This window comes from Gymnodraco acuticeps, unplaced genomic scaffold (assembly GCF_902827175.1).
Source record: "Gymnodraco acuticeps unplaced genomic scaffold, fGymAcu1.1, whole genome shotgun sequence".
Taxonomy (NCBI): domain Eukaryota; kingdom Metazoa; phylum Chordata; class Actinopteri; order Perciformes; family Bathydraconidae; genus Gymnodraco; species Gymnodraco acuticeps.
The window spans coordinates 60,001-76,415 of record NW_022991431.1 but is presented as its reverse complement, the minus strand read 5'-3'; the positions used below and the strand labels follow the sequence as shown (position 1 = coordinate 76,415).

The window sequence follows — 16,415 nt, the reverse complement described above, 5'->3', positions numbered from 1 at the left end:
CGTTACCGCTCATGACGGCCGCCCCGTCATAGGTCTGAGCGATTAGCTTTTCTTTCAGATTCAGGGGTTCCAGAACAGCCTTGATGCTGTTAGAGAGACCTACACCAGTTTTGTCCTTTACTTCCACAAACTCCAAAAAACGCTCTGTAACTGTGAGGTCAGGCATAATGTATCGCAGCACAATCACCATTTGCGATTTACAGGAGACATCGGTTGTCTCGTCGGCCTGAACGGCAACAAATGATGTGTTGTCCACTTGCTTGGCTATTTCCTCCCTGTACACATCATACATGCAGTCCAAGAGTTCATTCTGTATGGTGCTTGATGTCCCTTTGAAAACAAGCTGAGCTTCGTAGTGCCGTTGAAGCCTGGAATCGCCCTCACACATTGTCTCGAAAATTGACCTGAATATCCCTGGATTCAGAGAGTCCGCCGACTCGTTGTGGCCCCGCAGTGCTGTCTCACATTTCCCACACAGTTTAATACAGGTGATGATCCGACCAAGCACGTACCTGTTTTCTTCCACCTTCCTATTATGAGAATCAATGCCGCGTCTGTAGGCGCTGTCAATCTGAGCTGCAACATTCACCCTTCCAAGTAATCCCAATTTTACGGCATTTTCCAAATGACTGTTGCTGCTCTCATGCTTCATTGTCCTCTCCGAAAGATGCTTTAAGTCCTTGTAACCTGTCCTCGACCAAGTACCTTGATCTTCACCAAAAAGCAGGCAAGGAAAGCAAAAGAGGGAATTCTTCTGGATGCTCGCCGTTAGCCATTTCTTTTGAGCAAACCACTCAGCGTTAAACCCACGTTTAACTTTGCCCGCAGTCTGGACCATTTGGAAATCCGGTGGATGGTGGGCACCGAGGCGCTTTACCTCCAGTTTCTCTCCGAGACTAAGTGTCTCAAATGTGTGCTCCAGTAAATGGTCAACTTCATTCATTTTCTTTCAGTTTTTTACTTCTTTTAATCGCTGGTGATGTTAGCTATATGCTGCTCTCTCGTCTCCTCTTCAAACTACACGTGACGTTTCGCAGCACTGCACACGTGAGTACTTACAGCCAATCAATTCTGAATTATGTGAGATGACGGATGGTGGGGATGGGAGCACTATGCCCCTACGGTCATTATTTTTTTGCCACACACATTAAATAGAAAAAATACTCTGAGCATGCGCAGTGTAGTTTTTACAATCACCGTTCACTTAGACTGTGAGAGGGAGGGGCAGGATCGGGTTTTGTCCCACATGGCTCTAAACAGCTCAAAACGGCACTCTAGACACTAATTAGAAGAACACAGACTAAAACAGAAATGTACAGACGAATCAGATTATTAAACATGACCTTAAAATATATTTTATATGTTTTTTTATTTATTTTTTAGTATTTTTTTGTAATCATTATTTGTAATACTTTCTTCTGACACTAGGTGGGGCTGTGCCCCACCTGCCCCTAATGACCCGCCGCCACTGTTCGTGTGACAGAAAACATTCTAAAATAAAAAAAAACGTTATTGTCCAGCCGCGGCTGAAAAATCAAGAAGCAACGCTATAATCGATAATCGAGCGGCAAGCTACTGAAAAGCTGACCGCGATCGACGTGTTGGAGAGCCCTGCCAGGCCGCCTTAATGCACGGGCTGACCTGGGCTGAAGCTCAGGGGCCTACGGAGATCGGGCGCCTATCATGAGCCAATAAATAAAATAAAAAAAGGTTTTTTATTTCTGATGTTTTTTGAAAAATGTTAAATAAACAAAGTTTTGGCTTTCAGAATATGAAACTTTTATTTCCAAAATCACACGATAAATACATTTTTGAAGCTTGTAAAGGGAAGATGACAGCTCTCCCTCTCCACTCTGCTGTTCCACAGCGCTGCTTCCCCTCCCTCCGCTGAAATTATGAATGTAAGCGTAGAGTAATCATAGATAACACGGCAGAGTCCGTTACAGTTTGTTTTCATCTGATTTCAAATAAACAAAATGTCTTGGCTTTCAAAATATTAAACTTGTTTCGGCAAATTCAGATGATAAATACAACTTTGCATAATTACAAGCGGAGAACGGAGTAACTTGACGTCACAGCAGGCATAACAACAGCCGGTGTTTCTCGTGAGTGTTTTCCCCGGGAAACAAACACAATACACACAAACGCAAAAATACACAAACACACACACACACACACACACACACACACACACACACACACACACACACACACACACACACACACACACACACACACACACACACACACTCGTGAGCTTCCCCCAGAACAGTAATTCAAACTAAAATATCTTCCCTCCGTAGTATTTTGATCATTTGCTCCGCTAATCAATCAGATCGATGGATTCCATTTTTCTCACAAATGATGACTCCGAAACAGTCAGTGGGCACCACTTAACAGCCAATCAGAATGAGAATATGTTTCACATGTGACTTATTCAAATTGCGAGCGATTGAGTGATGGATGAAGGTTGTTTAGGAGAAAAAGTTTGAGAAGAAAAAGTTTGAGAGTGGCGCTCGGAAGGAAATTGTTGAGGAAAAGGATTTTCGAGACAAGCAGCTATTTAAAAAATGCCGAAGCCTACAGGTTATTTTAAACCTGTAGGCCAGGATGAGGAGGAAGGACAGATGAGTTATGTACCGAGCGGCAGCGGTGCCGGCCTCGGAGCCAAGTAGGCCGTCTGGTTCTGATAGCGATGGAGTAGCGGGAGAGGAAAAACAGACAGGAGGGACATTATCTGTTGGAGGAGATGGAGAGGACGACGAGGACTTGCTACGTGGAGGGGAGCAAGTCACTCATCTGGAGGAGAGGACCAGGCGCGCGTAGAGCTGAGTGGAGAAGTGCGATCACAGAGCCTGCTGAGGCTATAAATGACTTTGATTTGTTGTTTAAATAGGGGGCCTACAAAACCTATCAGCCCCAGGGCCTGATGGCAGGTTAAGGCGGGCTTGCCTGCCATATATAATAATAATAATGCATCACATTTTTTATTGGAGCGCTTTTGCAGGTGCTCAAAGCGCTTTACAATTACACAGACATTACACATATTAGACATGTAAAAGTCATTACTGTGCAGTGTTTCCCCTATATACATTCAGCAGCGGCGCTGCTACGGGGCACCAGTCAACTTTTTTTTTTTAATACATTCAAATAATAATCCGTGGCCACACAGCCTCTGTGAGCGAGTGAGACAGAGAGAGAGCGAGAGAGTGCACACCTTTAACTATTTAATATAGATGTAAAAAATAAAGTAAGAAATCATTCCAATGTGTACTAGGACAGTAAAAACAAAACTGTTTAAAAGGGGAGTGATTAGTCAAATATGCATAAAGACAAATAAAGAATACTAATTAGGTAACATGAGATAAGAATAAACAAGTTTAAATGATTTGTTATTGGTTGTGATCATATTCTACAAATTTTTGGATTATTGAAAAGTATACAGCTCCCTTTCATATGAGTACATTTGGGTGAAGTGTCTTGCCCAAGGACACAATGGCCTGACGCAGGTGCACGGCCCGTCTTTGGTTGCGTTTCCACTTGGCGTAGTACCGGCTAGCAGGTACTATTTCACAGTTTTTCTGGCCCCATAAAATCCAGGTTCTTTCCGGGCCAACAACCAGGCTGAGTATGCTAAACTAGAGAGAGAATCGCTGGCAAGGGGGCTACAACTACGACAAGATGAACATATTTGACCGTGATTTAATTGTAATACACATTTCAAAATGATGCCGAAGTAACAACATACTGATACCGGTTAGTAAAAACCATGAATTAATGCTTTGACAAGTCTGCAGACAGACGGCAGGCGAAAAACCTTTTAAAATGCGTGTTTTCTGAATGGAGATCGGCTAAGCTAACGTTATATATGCTCCGACCGTCCACACTCACAACAACGGCCTATACAGACATAAATAAACCAGCGACTGTATTCTCCATGACACAGACAGTCTGTGGTTTGTACTTGTTTAACTTTAGTCTAGTTTCTGAACAGATATGAGGAGCTGTGAGCTCTGAGTGCTAACAGCTAACGGCTGGTGTTTTGGTTTTCTGTGGTTCGCATTGAAGATGACGTCACGGCTCCGCCTACACTGCGTTACTATAGTTACTGCCCCAGCCACTAAACTGTAATGGAAACGCAGCATAAAGTGAGCCTGGCCTACCAAGGCCTAACTATACCGTACTAAGCCGAGCGAGGCCCTGCAGTGGAAATACGCCATAAGGGCCCAAAGGAGCACTAACCAATCAGAACAAACTGAGCCTTTTCCGCGATTGGGGCTTGAAGAGACAGGCAGCAACACGTTTTAGACATATACAGGTATATTCCGTTTTTTGTATGTACAATTGTTATTGTAGAAACCCAAAATACAACAATGAAAACGAGTGCAGAGCCCCATGGATGACTGGTTAAAGTTGTCTCTCACTCACTCATTTACACACCTACTAGTTACACATTCTGCATCAAGGACCAGCTGTGATTGGTTGGCATACAAGGTGACTGGGGCTTCGCTGACACAACATTTCACTGTCTGTTGACAGGTTGCCTGCTTCAGGTTATTTGCTTTACTTTTCATTCACATGCCTCTCCGTAAGCACTCTGTGTCAGCATACACACACTCTTTGTTAAGTAACTTACTTCCTTGTATCCCAGTAGGGACTTTTTACTGTGTGTAGCTCAGCAGCAGAGCCCTGAAGAGGTAAGCATCTTTATTTTCAATGTTAGGAGTTTATACAGTCATATCAAAGCCCTGCTTTGTCTTTTAATTGCTTTGTGGTACTACACACTTAACATATAAGATATAGATTACATTAGTCAGGAAATGGTCAATTCGATGTTTTAGGTGCTAAACAACCACAGTGTCTGAAATCATGATTCTTAGCTGCCAGTATGCTGTGGGTCCTGGCTCTAGGGCTAATATTTAGAGAAGCTGTGGTGAACAATAATGTGCTCCTTCAAAGGGATCTGGCAGAGTTTTGGACAACAGGAGACTTGCAGGGTGTGTAATGATTCACAGGTGCTCAGTGTGTCGTTAAGGAGATTGTAGTAAATGTGCAATTGTTGAGGTATGCCTGGAGGAATGTGTGTTGTGTGGCGTGAAGGAAGACAAAGAGACATGGTGTGTGTGTGTGTGTGTGTGTGTGTGTGTGTGTGTGTGTGTGTGTGTGTGTGTGTGTGTGTGTGTGTGCATGTGTGTGCATGTATGTTTGTGTATGCATGTGCGTATTTGTGTGTGTGTTTGCAAAAAATATGGGTTGGTGTTTTCCAACAGAACAAGTTAGCAAAACAATTGTTTTGTCTGTTTCTGTATGAATGTGGGTATATTCATCAATATCGGTGTTTCCATGTCTCTGTTTGTGTTTGCAATACCTTCCGTGTGTGTATTAATCTGCCACTGGTCAATTCAGCTCTGTCTCTCACTGCGTCCTAACAAACATACTTTTTTCTGCTGTAACTACGTACATTTCCCCTCTGTGGGACTAATAAAGGTATTCGGATTCTGATCGGATTCTGATCCTTTAGGTGAGCATTCTGACAGACCAGGTGAAGGCCCAGGGAGAGAAGATTAGAGACCTAGAAAGTTCTCTGGAGGAACACCGGCAAAAGTTGGCCTCTACAGAGGTGATGCTGCAACAGGTAATGCACACATACACCACACACACACACACACACACACACACACACACACACACACACACACACACACACACACACACACACACACACACACACACACACACACACACACACACACACACACACACACACACACACACACACACACACACACACACACACACACACACACACACACAGTCCAAAATAATTTTGGAGAGATATACTTCTTCAAAAACAACATTTGATTTAGGTGTTTTCCGTGCGGTTCAAACCTGTGTTTTGTCTGCGGCTTTATAAATAAGTAAAACATATGTTCAAAATAATAAACATTAAGAGGAAGAGTTCAATTTGTATTTTGCTGGATTTGCCTGAATATGTATTCTAAGTCTTTATTATTTTGGATGTGGATTTGAACATAAGTTATAACTTTATCCCAAGAAACAAATGAAACTTCAATTTTTGAAAGTGATCTAGCAGAGAGTATTTGGAAACATTCATCATAAATGCTACAGTTAGGAATTAAGATAAAGAAAATATTTATTAGCGACTTTATATGTTATTTTTTAATGTTTGCATTTTATTTTAAACATAAATCATGCCTCCTGTAAATTTGACCCGAACAGTACCAGCAGGTGCAAAATGTGAACATAATACAAGGGTAAAGGACCTTTGTAATCAAATGTGTGAACGATAATTCATGGGCTTTTCAGTGGCATTTTGTTTTTGGCACACTGGCTTCATGTTCATTGAAAAAAAGTGCCATGAGTTACCAGTGAAATAGTTTAAAGCCATGAATCACATGATATTCGAGTGACTGACTGTTTTAGTGAATCATTAACCTGGCCAGCTGTGCAGAAGATCTCTGTGTCCGCTGTGAAGTTCAGTTTGGGGGAGATCTCGGGAAGACAGAGAGGGCAGAGGCGTAGAATCTGAGGCCGCCCCCAGCGGCATACAGGTGAAGCTGCTGAGGGCGGGAGCTGGAGCTAGGCTAATCTGGTGGCCAGACTGCTGGGGCAGGAGCGGGAGCTGGGGCAGGAGCTGGGGCAGGAGGGGGTGCAGGAGGGGGTGCAGGAGGGGGTGCAGGAGGGGGGGCAGGAGCGGGGGCAGGAGCTGGGGCAGGTGAAGGGCAGGAGCGGGGGCATGAGCGGGGGCGGGAGCTGGGGCAGGTGAGGGGCAGGAGCTGGAGCAGGAGCTGGGGTAGGAGGGGGTAAGGTGAGGGGCAGGAGCGGGGGCAGGAGCTGGGGCAGGAGGGGGGGCAGGTGAGGGGCAGGAGCGGCAGGAGCTGGAGCAGGAGCTGGGGTAGGAGGGGGTAAGGTGAGGGGCAGGAGCGGGGGAAGGACGGGGAACAGAAGGGGGGGGGAAGGAGCTGGAGCAGGAGGGGGGACAGGAGCTGGAGCAGGAGGGGGTGTAGGACCGGCGGTAGTAGCTGGAGGTTGTCAAGCTTGATATTTGAGTTGTAAAAGAAGTGTTAATAAAATATTTTATCCTGCCAGGTAACAAATGTATAAGCCAGGGTTTAGCTTCTGAGTTTGGAGAGGCAGCCATTTTGGTTATTTGCCAAAAAACAGGAGGTTGCTGTACACCGCTGTAGACACAGTGTAATGTTATGAGTATAGACAAAATGTAATATTTAGAACAAAGCGAAGGTGACCTTTTTGATCAAGAACTGTGGACTGCTCTGCTACTACTGAATACTTTGTCAGTGTGAAGCACATAATAATATAATGAGGCCTGAAATATTCTGTTATTGTTCACAGCGCCTGTCTTTACGTATTGCTGATTTCTATGCGGCAGCATCTTTTTTCAATTGTTTCCAATCAGGAGAGAGCATATGCTGTCACATGTCTCCGCCTCAAGAGAAATACTGCATCCAGCTGCTTTTTTCTGTGCAGCATTTTTGTGTGGCTGTTCCAAGTGCTTTGACTTGAAGATATTTCTACTTTTCAAAAAAGTGCTGGGTACATCACCATAGAGAAGCTTTTTTTTGGCCAATGTCCTTCAGACAGAAACGTTCTTTACAAAGACCTAATGCCGCTTAGTTGGAGCGGATTATCCGAGTGGACCCTGAATGTTGCTGCCTGTAAGTGTTGTACTTTTTTCTCCGCATGTGGGTTAAGCTGAAGTTCATTCATACAAGTTCTGAGAGCAAGAATCTTCCTGTTGATGTTCATGGTGAAACATAATATATGTATTAGCATGAACAGATCATTTAATCAAAGGGGGTGAAGCTACTCAGTATTTGAACAGCGGAGATTTGCTTTAGAAATATTGTCATAGAAACAATAAAAAATAGATTGGCGTTATTTGAAATGCTGGGCGGAGGCTCTGCTCACGTCCTGCCAGCACTACCAGAAAAGGCCCTGGACACAGGCCCAAAGTTGTTATCAGCCCTTGGTAAAATGCTTGCTCCTTATGACGATACAGCAGTGTCAGCCCCAGGTAGAAGAGACCAACAGGAATGAACAGTCACATTTGGCCAGTTTACCTTTACCAAAGACAATGCTGGTCAAATCAAGCATATCTGAAAAAGATCTCTTTAAGAATGAGCCAGTTCTTCTCAACTGCATTACTGAATAACACTCTCTGTCAGTGCTCAAAATTAACCATGTTTTTTTGTAGGATTTCAATTCCTAAAAGAGCAGGATTCAGGGGGGTCTATTTGTGGAGATGGAACATAATAGCTGTTATTCCAGTTGTTCCATTATGTTGTCATCAGTGTAATCCCCTCAAACTATCAATTGTTGTGATTGAATTAACTTTGACCTTTTAATATCTTCTTCCACAGAGTTTACCATGTTGCACCACCATTTTTCTACAGTAGCCCAGAACAAACACAGCTAAATCCTACACAGTTCTCCTTTGAGATTTCCGGGAACTGAGTTTGGTCTGCTGGCAGTTTATATATATTCTTTAAATCATTAGTATGTCCACCACTCCCCTTCTTTCAACCCTGCTGTAGACTGGTCCCACTTACTTGCCAGTATGAAGAGGTGAGTATTTTTTTTACTTGACAAACTCATGAGTTGTGTCAGCTGAATGTAACAAGAGCTCTGCTCTGTGTGTCACAGAATCAGCCCTCTGTTTGGACTCCCCAATAGCCTCTTTGTCCTCTATGTTGTCAAGACAAAAGATGAAAAGGCAACAGCTTCAACAGAATGTACCCCTCTAACCCTGTGACATTTTTTGTTATATTTATCCAGCTAGCTTTGATAATTCATCCCCTTTTGTAGGTGCTGTACTTTGAGGAATTTGTCTAGAGACACAGACAAAGAAAAGTTATTCAAATCAGGAGTTTTCATGGAACCACCTTGCCGTGGAGAGGCAGCCGTTATGATTATTTTCCAAAAAACAGGAAGTTGGTGTAACTCCAACAGACTTTGTTCAATTGGTCCCTAATTACATTTCAATCAGGAGAGACGTGATGTATCGAGTGATAGAATTACTAACAAATAACTGCTAATAAAGCACTTATATACTAATAAAGGACTGGCTTATCTAAAGCCAGTTGAGTAGCACTTGAAATGTTTGGCTCTATGAAACCTGATGTACTTATATGATTCTGTTTTCTTCAAGGTTGTGTCTTCCTGGTCGAATGTACTTATTGTAAGTCGCTTTGGATAAAAGCGTCAGCTAAATGCAATGTAATGTAATGTATGAAATACATGTTTATTACCGGGACGCCTGATATGAGGGAATAGTGATTGACGGATTACTACAAGTGAATGAAATGATGTTTGGCGATTAGGCCCCGGTTTGCAGGATGATCATTCAGGAGGGGAAAACCGCTCCGATGAACCCCCCGGGGTCTAGACACTGGTGGTGGTGATAAGTGGTTCGGTCCGGTTCTGAAGGGAGAAGGTTTTAGCTTGGCCCTGTATTAGGAGACAGGAGGCGAAGGGGTGGAGGAGGGTTGTGCGTTGACGCCTGAAATGACGACTGACAGAGAGGGAAGAGCAGATTTAAAGGGGTTAGCGGGTGCGATGATTGGCTAGCTGGGGAGTAACGTCCCGATCACTCATTAAAGCTCGGCTCTGTGTGTGTGTGGAACGAGCCATTTTGTGTGCGTGCGCGCGAGAGAGAGCGCACCGGTACCGGAGATCGTTGTTGTTAGCTTCTGGTGCTAGTGAGCTACGCTAACGGATATAAGGAGTTTTTTCAACAACAAAGTGGAGGAGAGTCCTCTCCTGTCAGACTGAGAGTCTCAGTGAGCTAAAAGACTCTGTCAGTGTTATCTCAGTGGGTCTCAAACGTTTTGGTCACCATTAATGTAAACAATTATTTCCGAGGCACACATTTATATGATCATTATAGTTTAAAAAAAATAAGAGAATAAATTAAAAACAGGTATGAAATACTATATGACAGTAAAAAAAGAATAAAGTTTAAAAGGGTGATTTGTAAAATATCCATAAAGAAAAAGTAAATCTGTTTACAGTTCTGTTTCATATGGGTGTTGAGAGATGTATCCATAGATCTCTTCATGTTGCTTTCAAAGTGCACCAGATTGATGCTTTTAACTTCAATATTTAAAAATCTTCCCGGGGGAGCTTGCCCCCGGACCCCCCTATGTGAGGTCCACACACCACCTATAAAAATAGCACTTTACCCCTGCTTACACCTATATGCCGTGAGCTGATTATAGAGCCTTCATTGTAACTGTCACACTGTGTATATGCGTGGGGAGTGTTGCAGTAGAACATTCCTCTGTAGCGCCCGGTACATTAATGGGAAACCCTAAATGTTTGAGCACCCTCTATGAAACGTCAAGCTACCCCACAGCACCCCCAAAATAAATCTCTGGCGCCGCCACTGAGCCTGACTATTTGTGTTGGGGGGGCCCGACTTTTTTTTTTCTCCAAAGGGGGGGCCTGACAGAAAAAGTTTGAGAACCACTGGTTTAACTAAAGGCAGCAATGCATATAACGAACGTCTCGTGAATTTGTTGCAACTGCCTCTTGCCAGTGCTACCCTGACGCCTGTTTTAGAGGTGAGGCGCAGGGAAAGAGGCGAGAGCCTGGGCTGTGCAATGAACCTGCTAGCCGCCTATGACGCACTTAGTGTCCAGTACTGGCTACTGAGCCGGGAGGAGAAGTAGCTTCAATGGGATGTAGCTTAAGCCCTGTCCGCCTGCAAGAGGGGTTGTGGTTGAAGCCAGAGATGGTGAAGCTTCGCATGCGATGAGGGCCCGTTCCGCGTGAAGGCCGGAAGCGCCGCATTTGAGCGGCGCTGATGCCAGTGATGCCCTCGCGAGAGACTGAAGGCGTGCGTCAATTGTTTGTGTGAAGTAGGCCAATTCCATTAAGCCGGAGGAACTTCCGTGGTGCCCGATTTCCTTGTCCTTTCCTCCCGCGGGGGTGGCCGGCTGGAACCCCTAGCCGACTGGGGAACGCCGCCTGTAGCTTAATCCGCAAGACTGCGGAGCTGATGAATATATAATAATAATAATAATTTCAATTTATATAGCGCTTTTCACGAAACCCAAGGACGCTTTACAATGGGAAGTAACAAAACAAAACAAAAAGTAATAATAATCATACAGATACATGCAGATTCTACAGATATATGCCTGGAGCTGGGACGAAGCCCTGCTGCTGCTTGTGCGTTGTTGACGACTGACAGAGAAGGAAGAGCAGATTTAAAAGGGGTTAGCGGGTGCGATGATTGGCTAGCTGGGGAGTAATGCCCCCGATCACTTATTGGGAGAGGAGAGAGTATGAGGAGAGAGTATTGAAATGACGTGTAACACCAGAGGATTGGTCTTCCTCATTGAACTTGCGCTAAGCTTCATGTGAATGTTGATGGTCACACTTTAACCCTGCTCCTTTGCATTACTCATGAACCATTTGTAGTCGACTCCTGTGATAGCTATTTCAATCATCTGAGAGAGTGCACGTCGACCGGTGAAATGCCACTAAACACGTGTGTGAGGGCCCTTTCAATGCTGCTTGCTCATTTTGTTATCAGGATTTTAAGAAGTGTATCCAGATATGAGTTCTGATGATATGCATCTGTGTTACGTATAAAACAGTTTGGCTAAAGAAATGCATGCTGTTAGAGAGGGTGATATTTCCTCTGGTGTTGCTCCTGATAACTCAAAGAAATGAAATGTCAATGATGATGAGTTATGATAAATTACCCGTAAAAATAGCAGCTTATCCTTCTATAGGTGACACTGTGTGTGTGTGTGTGTGTGTGTGTGTGTGTGTGTGTGTGTGTGTGTGTGTGTGTGTGTGTGTGTGTGTGTGTGTGTGTGTGTGTGTGTGTGTGTGTGTGTGTGTGTGTGTGTGTGTGTGTGTGTGTGTGTGTGTGTGTGTGTGTGTGTGTGTGTGTGTGTGTGATAATAGGCTTTGAGCTGTCTCTGGCCGTGGTGTTGACACAGTTTGTTTAGCATGTGATATTTTCATTTAGATGGAATGATATCCTTCTGTGGTCAAAGATAATTACATCACTTCTAAAGTAAGGAAAGCTTCCATATAGAATGACGATTTTGGTTTTACAGAAATAAAAAAATGGCACTACTGCCTAACAGTAGTATAACCTGCGTAAGTATAATTTAAACAAGTTATTTAATTATTTAAATAAAAGTCAAATCAGATCATGTAATCCAATAACCAGATGTAAGATCTACTTGAATCCAAGATGTGCTCACTGGTTTCATGACAGTTTAATGTCAACCTGTTGGAAGCAAATGAATCTCTGAATGAACTGGCAGTATGTTCTTCAGGATGAAGGATATAGGGCACTTGTATGTATCTGTTTTAGTTTGATGGAATCACTTTTAGCTGTCTGCACCAGCTAGACCTGTTTTATCAAACTAGTGGGCAAGCCTATTTAGAGACGTGTTTTTTATTTTCTCTCTGTCAGAGGCCTAAATAACAACCCAAGGCACTTTTAGTTTAGAGAGGAGGAAATTGCATTAGAAATAATTTAAAGAAGAAAAACGATATACACAGACACACTGAGAGTTAGCACCGAGGTGTGTGTTTTGTGTGTGTCAGAGAAAAAAACCCCACACATTTCATCATGTTTGGTGGCTTCACTGTCTACGACATACTTTGTGTTTTTCTTTCCCATACAAAAGAAGCACAGACAGCCTGTGTGTGTGTGTGTGTGTGTGTGTGTGTGTGTGTGTGTGTGTGTGTGTGTGTGTGTGTGTGTGTGTGTGTGTGTGTGTGTGTGTGTGTGTGTGTGTGTGTGTGTGTGTGTGTTTAGCCTTATGCCTGGGCCCCCTGCTTATCCTGCTATGTTAGTGTGGGGAGAACATTGTTCTGAGTGGATCTGACTTCTCTGTGCGTGTATGCCCAATATCAGTGAGTGTTTGACATTGCTATAGGTGTAGTTTGTAAAGCTGTTCAAGTTCGGCTTTCTATCTTTTTCTACTCTAACTGACAGTGGCTATGTGTTTCTCCCAGGAGCTGATGAGCAGGACCTCTCTAGAGACTCAGAAGCTGGATCTGATGGACGAGGTGTCCTTCCTGAAACTGAAGCTGGTCAGCATAGAGGAGACATACACCAACACACAGCAACCAGATCCCACCGACACAGAGCAGAACAAAGCCGAGGTGTGTCCGTGCATGCGTGTTTGAATTAGCAATTTCTGCTCAACTCCTTAAAAAATTGCAGAGCAGCTATGGGTCCATTAGCAGCTTAAATGCTGCTTGTATTTAAGTTGCTTTGGACAAAGATCCTACTGCATTTTCCAAAATTAAAATATCAACCCATAAACTTTTTTCCCATGAAATATATGGAACATGTACTATAGTATATTGTGCAGTATATACTGTAATAGTGTTGTGATCCCAGACATTCATGATACAATACATGTAATGACTTTGGCGATCTTTTAGTGTCATCATCAGGATTCAATTCTGCTTGGCCAATTCTTTGTTTTACTTGACATTTCTATTAGCCAGCTGTACTGAAGTGCTCATTGGAAAATAAGAACCATGCTAACTCAGATGGCAAACGTTACACATGCTAAACAACCAAGAGTTAGCATTGTCATTGTGAGCCTGACATTAGCACGTACTGTAGCTCATAGCAGCCTGTGAGTCACAGCTGCTTCTGTAGTGTCTTTTAGAACTAATCCTTCAGTTTTTTCAAAGCAATATGCATTCCTACCTATTCAAAATGTATCACTTCCTGCTATCAGACACTCATTGTCTAGCAGATGTTAAGTCTTTTGCCCACAAATTATACAAATACGCATTATCGAAGTGTCCGTGGGCTAGTTGCTCCTAAAGACAATGCCATTGTGTGTGAGAGAGTATACATGTGCATGAGTTTATATGATGAGCAGTTTGGCTCTTGTTATGAAAGCCCTGCCATCATTGTATGCAGTGGTGTCGCCTGCATTAACCGTGCTTTACCTGAACCTCATCATGAGAGGACGGCATAATTGTAATTGCCCGTGTCCAGTGAATGCAACAGAGGCAAGACACCAGACCAACCAGAGAGTTGAATGGAAATAAACGTCTTATTGGCTGACAGATAGCTATCCTGTGAGCTGTGACAATGTTTAAACTGTCAGTCGGACTCAAGAGTTTTTGAAGATGGACATAAGAAAAAATGTTGTTAAAAAATACGACAATTCTCAAGTGGTGGCTCACACAACAACCCCAGAGCCACCACTTGAGCCGGTTAAACAAGGTATGTAAATGTCAGTAAACTTCCAAGTTATGCGAACATGTAAGCAAAGCATAAATTACAGCTACGTTGACGTTACTTTGAATCGCGGGGGTAAGCTAAACCGTTAGCAAGTAGCTATAGCTAGCCAGATATATTAAATAAACACTTTGTCATACAATCTAAATGTAATGTTTTTTAGCGTTACCTGGTGGTTTCAAAGAAAGCTCTCTGGGAAAAAAAACACACACCACTCTCGGGGCCCCTGGTAGTCACACGGCTCCATAATATAACTGGCAAAATGTAAGAATGTCATGCATCGGCCTCCAGTGGGAAAATGGTGTAATCTGTTGGAATAGAGTAGAAATATCAAATATCACTACTTTTCTTCTAAATGAAATGCTGACATTACAAAATGCATGGTTTTATACTGCAATGGCAGTGAGATCAAAAAATGTGGTCTGAATGGAAGTCAATGAGGCATTTTTTAGGGAAATGAAATCATTCAAATAATGAAACAGGCGTTTAAAGGGTTACAATCCTGACAATGATTGAATGTTTGGTAGTTTTGAGCACGTTTAGAAGTTGTTTATGTGATTCATGAAAAAAAAAAAGTAGAAAAAGATAATGATGTATGATGATTTAATAGCAGTTATTATGGGCGTGTACATTTTTGCCACGAAGGTGTCCAGAGGTAGTATCTGACACTACGTAAAAAATGATAATGCAGTCAAATACATTTTGTTGCTAATCTTTGAAACATCCAAGACTCTAATAACCACCAAAGTTCCATCCCTCTACTAATTAATATATTGAAAGAAATTCATTTTTTGTGTTTTTTTTTTTAAGATAAATTAAATAATTCAAATAATGAAACAGGCCTTTAAAGGGTTAACATCCTGAAAATGATTGAATGTTTGGTAGTTTTGAGCACGTTAGAAGTTGTTTAAGTGATTCATGGAAAAAGAAGTAGAAACAAATATTGATGTATGATGATTTAATAGCAGTTATTATGGGCGTGTACATTTTTGCCACAAAGGGGTCCAGAGGGTGCAAAATGCATCACGAGAGTATACAAAACATGTAAGAGTAAACAACATTGCATTTAAAAAATTTGACTCAAAAGAAGACTTCTTGCAAAAATCCATACCAAAAGCTGTAACAGCTGAAATGATCACCTTATCAACAAAAAAAAGTCAGGAAAAATGTACAAAAATGCCCGAGGAGGGCACAAGGGTAGAACATGTCAAAAATAAAATTGCTCCCGATTTGCAGCAGCAGGGCACAGGCACTACTCTCTGACTGTACTTGTCAGAGATTACCAGAATGCGTAGTTTACATGTTCAAAGAAAAACAAATCTTCTGGGGCAGTATCCCCCCAGACCACCCTGCAGGGGTTCAGTTTACAAACCTTGTTTTATCAATACTCACATGTTGATAAAACTATGTTTGCAAACTGAACAGGGGTGTTGAAGATTCTTCAGAAAAAGATGGAGATCGTTGGCTTCCTCAATAATTGTCCCCTGGCCACACACATATAATGTTTCCTACGGAAACATTCTGTACCCTGACTGTGAATCCTGTCTTTACAGGTGTTGCTAAGAAATTGTAAGGAGATTATTGTGTACAGAAAAAAGGGTGGCGCGCAATACAGTTATATTTTCATCTGAAAAAAATGTCCAGCACTTTTCAAAACAAAGGGCCATTGAAGGTCAAAACAACAAATAACTATTTTACAGACAGGCAGAGATTTCAGATCCACGAGCAGAGATTTCAGATCCACGAGCAGAGATTTCAGATCCACGAGCAGAGATTTCAGATCCACGAGCAGAGATTTCAGATCCACTAGCAGAGATTTCAGATCCACGAGTAGAGATTTCAGATCCACGAGCAGAGATTTCAGATCCACGAGTAGAGATTTCAGATCCACTAGCAGAGATTTCAGATCCACGAGCAGAGATTTCAGATCCACGAGCAGAGATTTCAGATCCACGAGTAGAGATTTCAGATCCACTAGCAGAGATTTCAGATCCACGAGCAGAGATTTCAGATCCACGAGCAGAGATTTCAGATCCACGAGCAGATATTTCAGATCCACGAGTAGAGATTTCAGATCCACGAGCAGAGATTTCAGATCCACTAGCAGAGATTTCAGATCCACGAGCAGAGATTT

The 16,415-nt window shown here is 42.7% G+C and overlaps 1 protein-coding gene across 1 annotated transcript in view; it reads left to right on the top strand.

Moving 5' to 3' along the window:
• ppfibp2b (PPFIA binding protein 2b) overlaps nucleotides 1-16,415 on the top strand; it is a 114,694-nt gene that overhangs the window by 66,253 nt on the left and 32,026 nt on the right. The window contains exons 5-6 of the mRNA XM_034195855.1: nucleotides 5,522-5,635; nucleotides 13,030-13,179. Coding sequence (XP_034051746.1) covers nucleotides 5,522-5,635; nucleotides 13,030-13,179 — 264 coding nt within the window. The remainder of the gene's footprint in view (nucleotides 1-5,521; nucleotides 5,636-13,029; nucleotides 13,180-16,415) is intronic.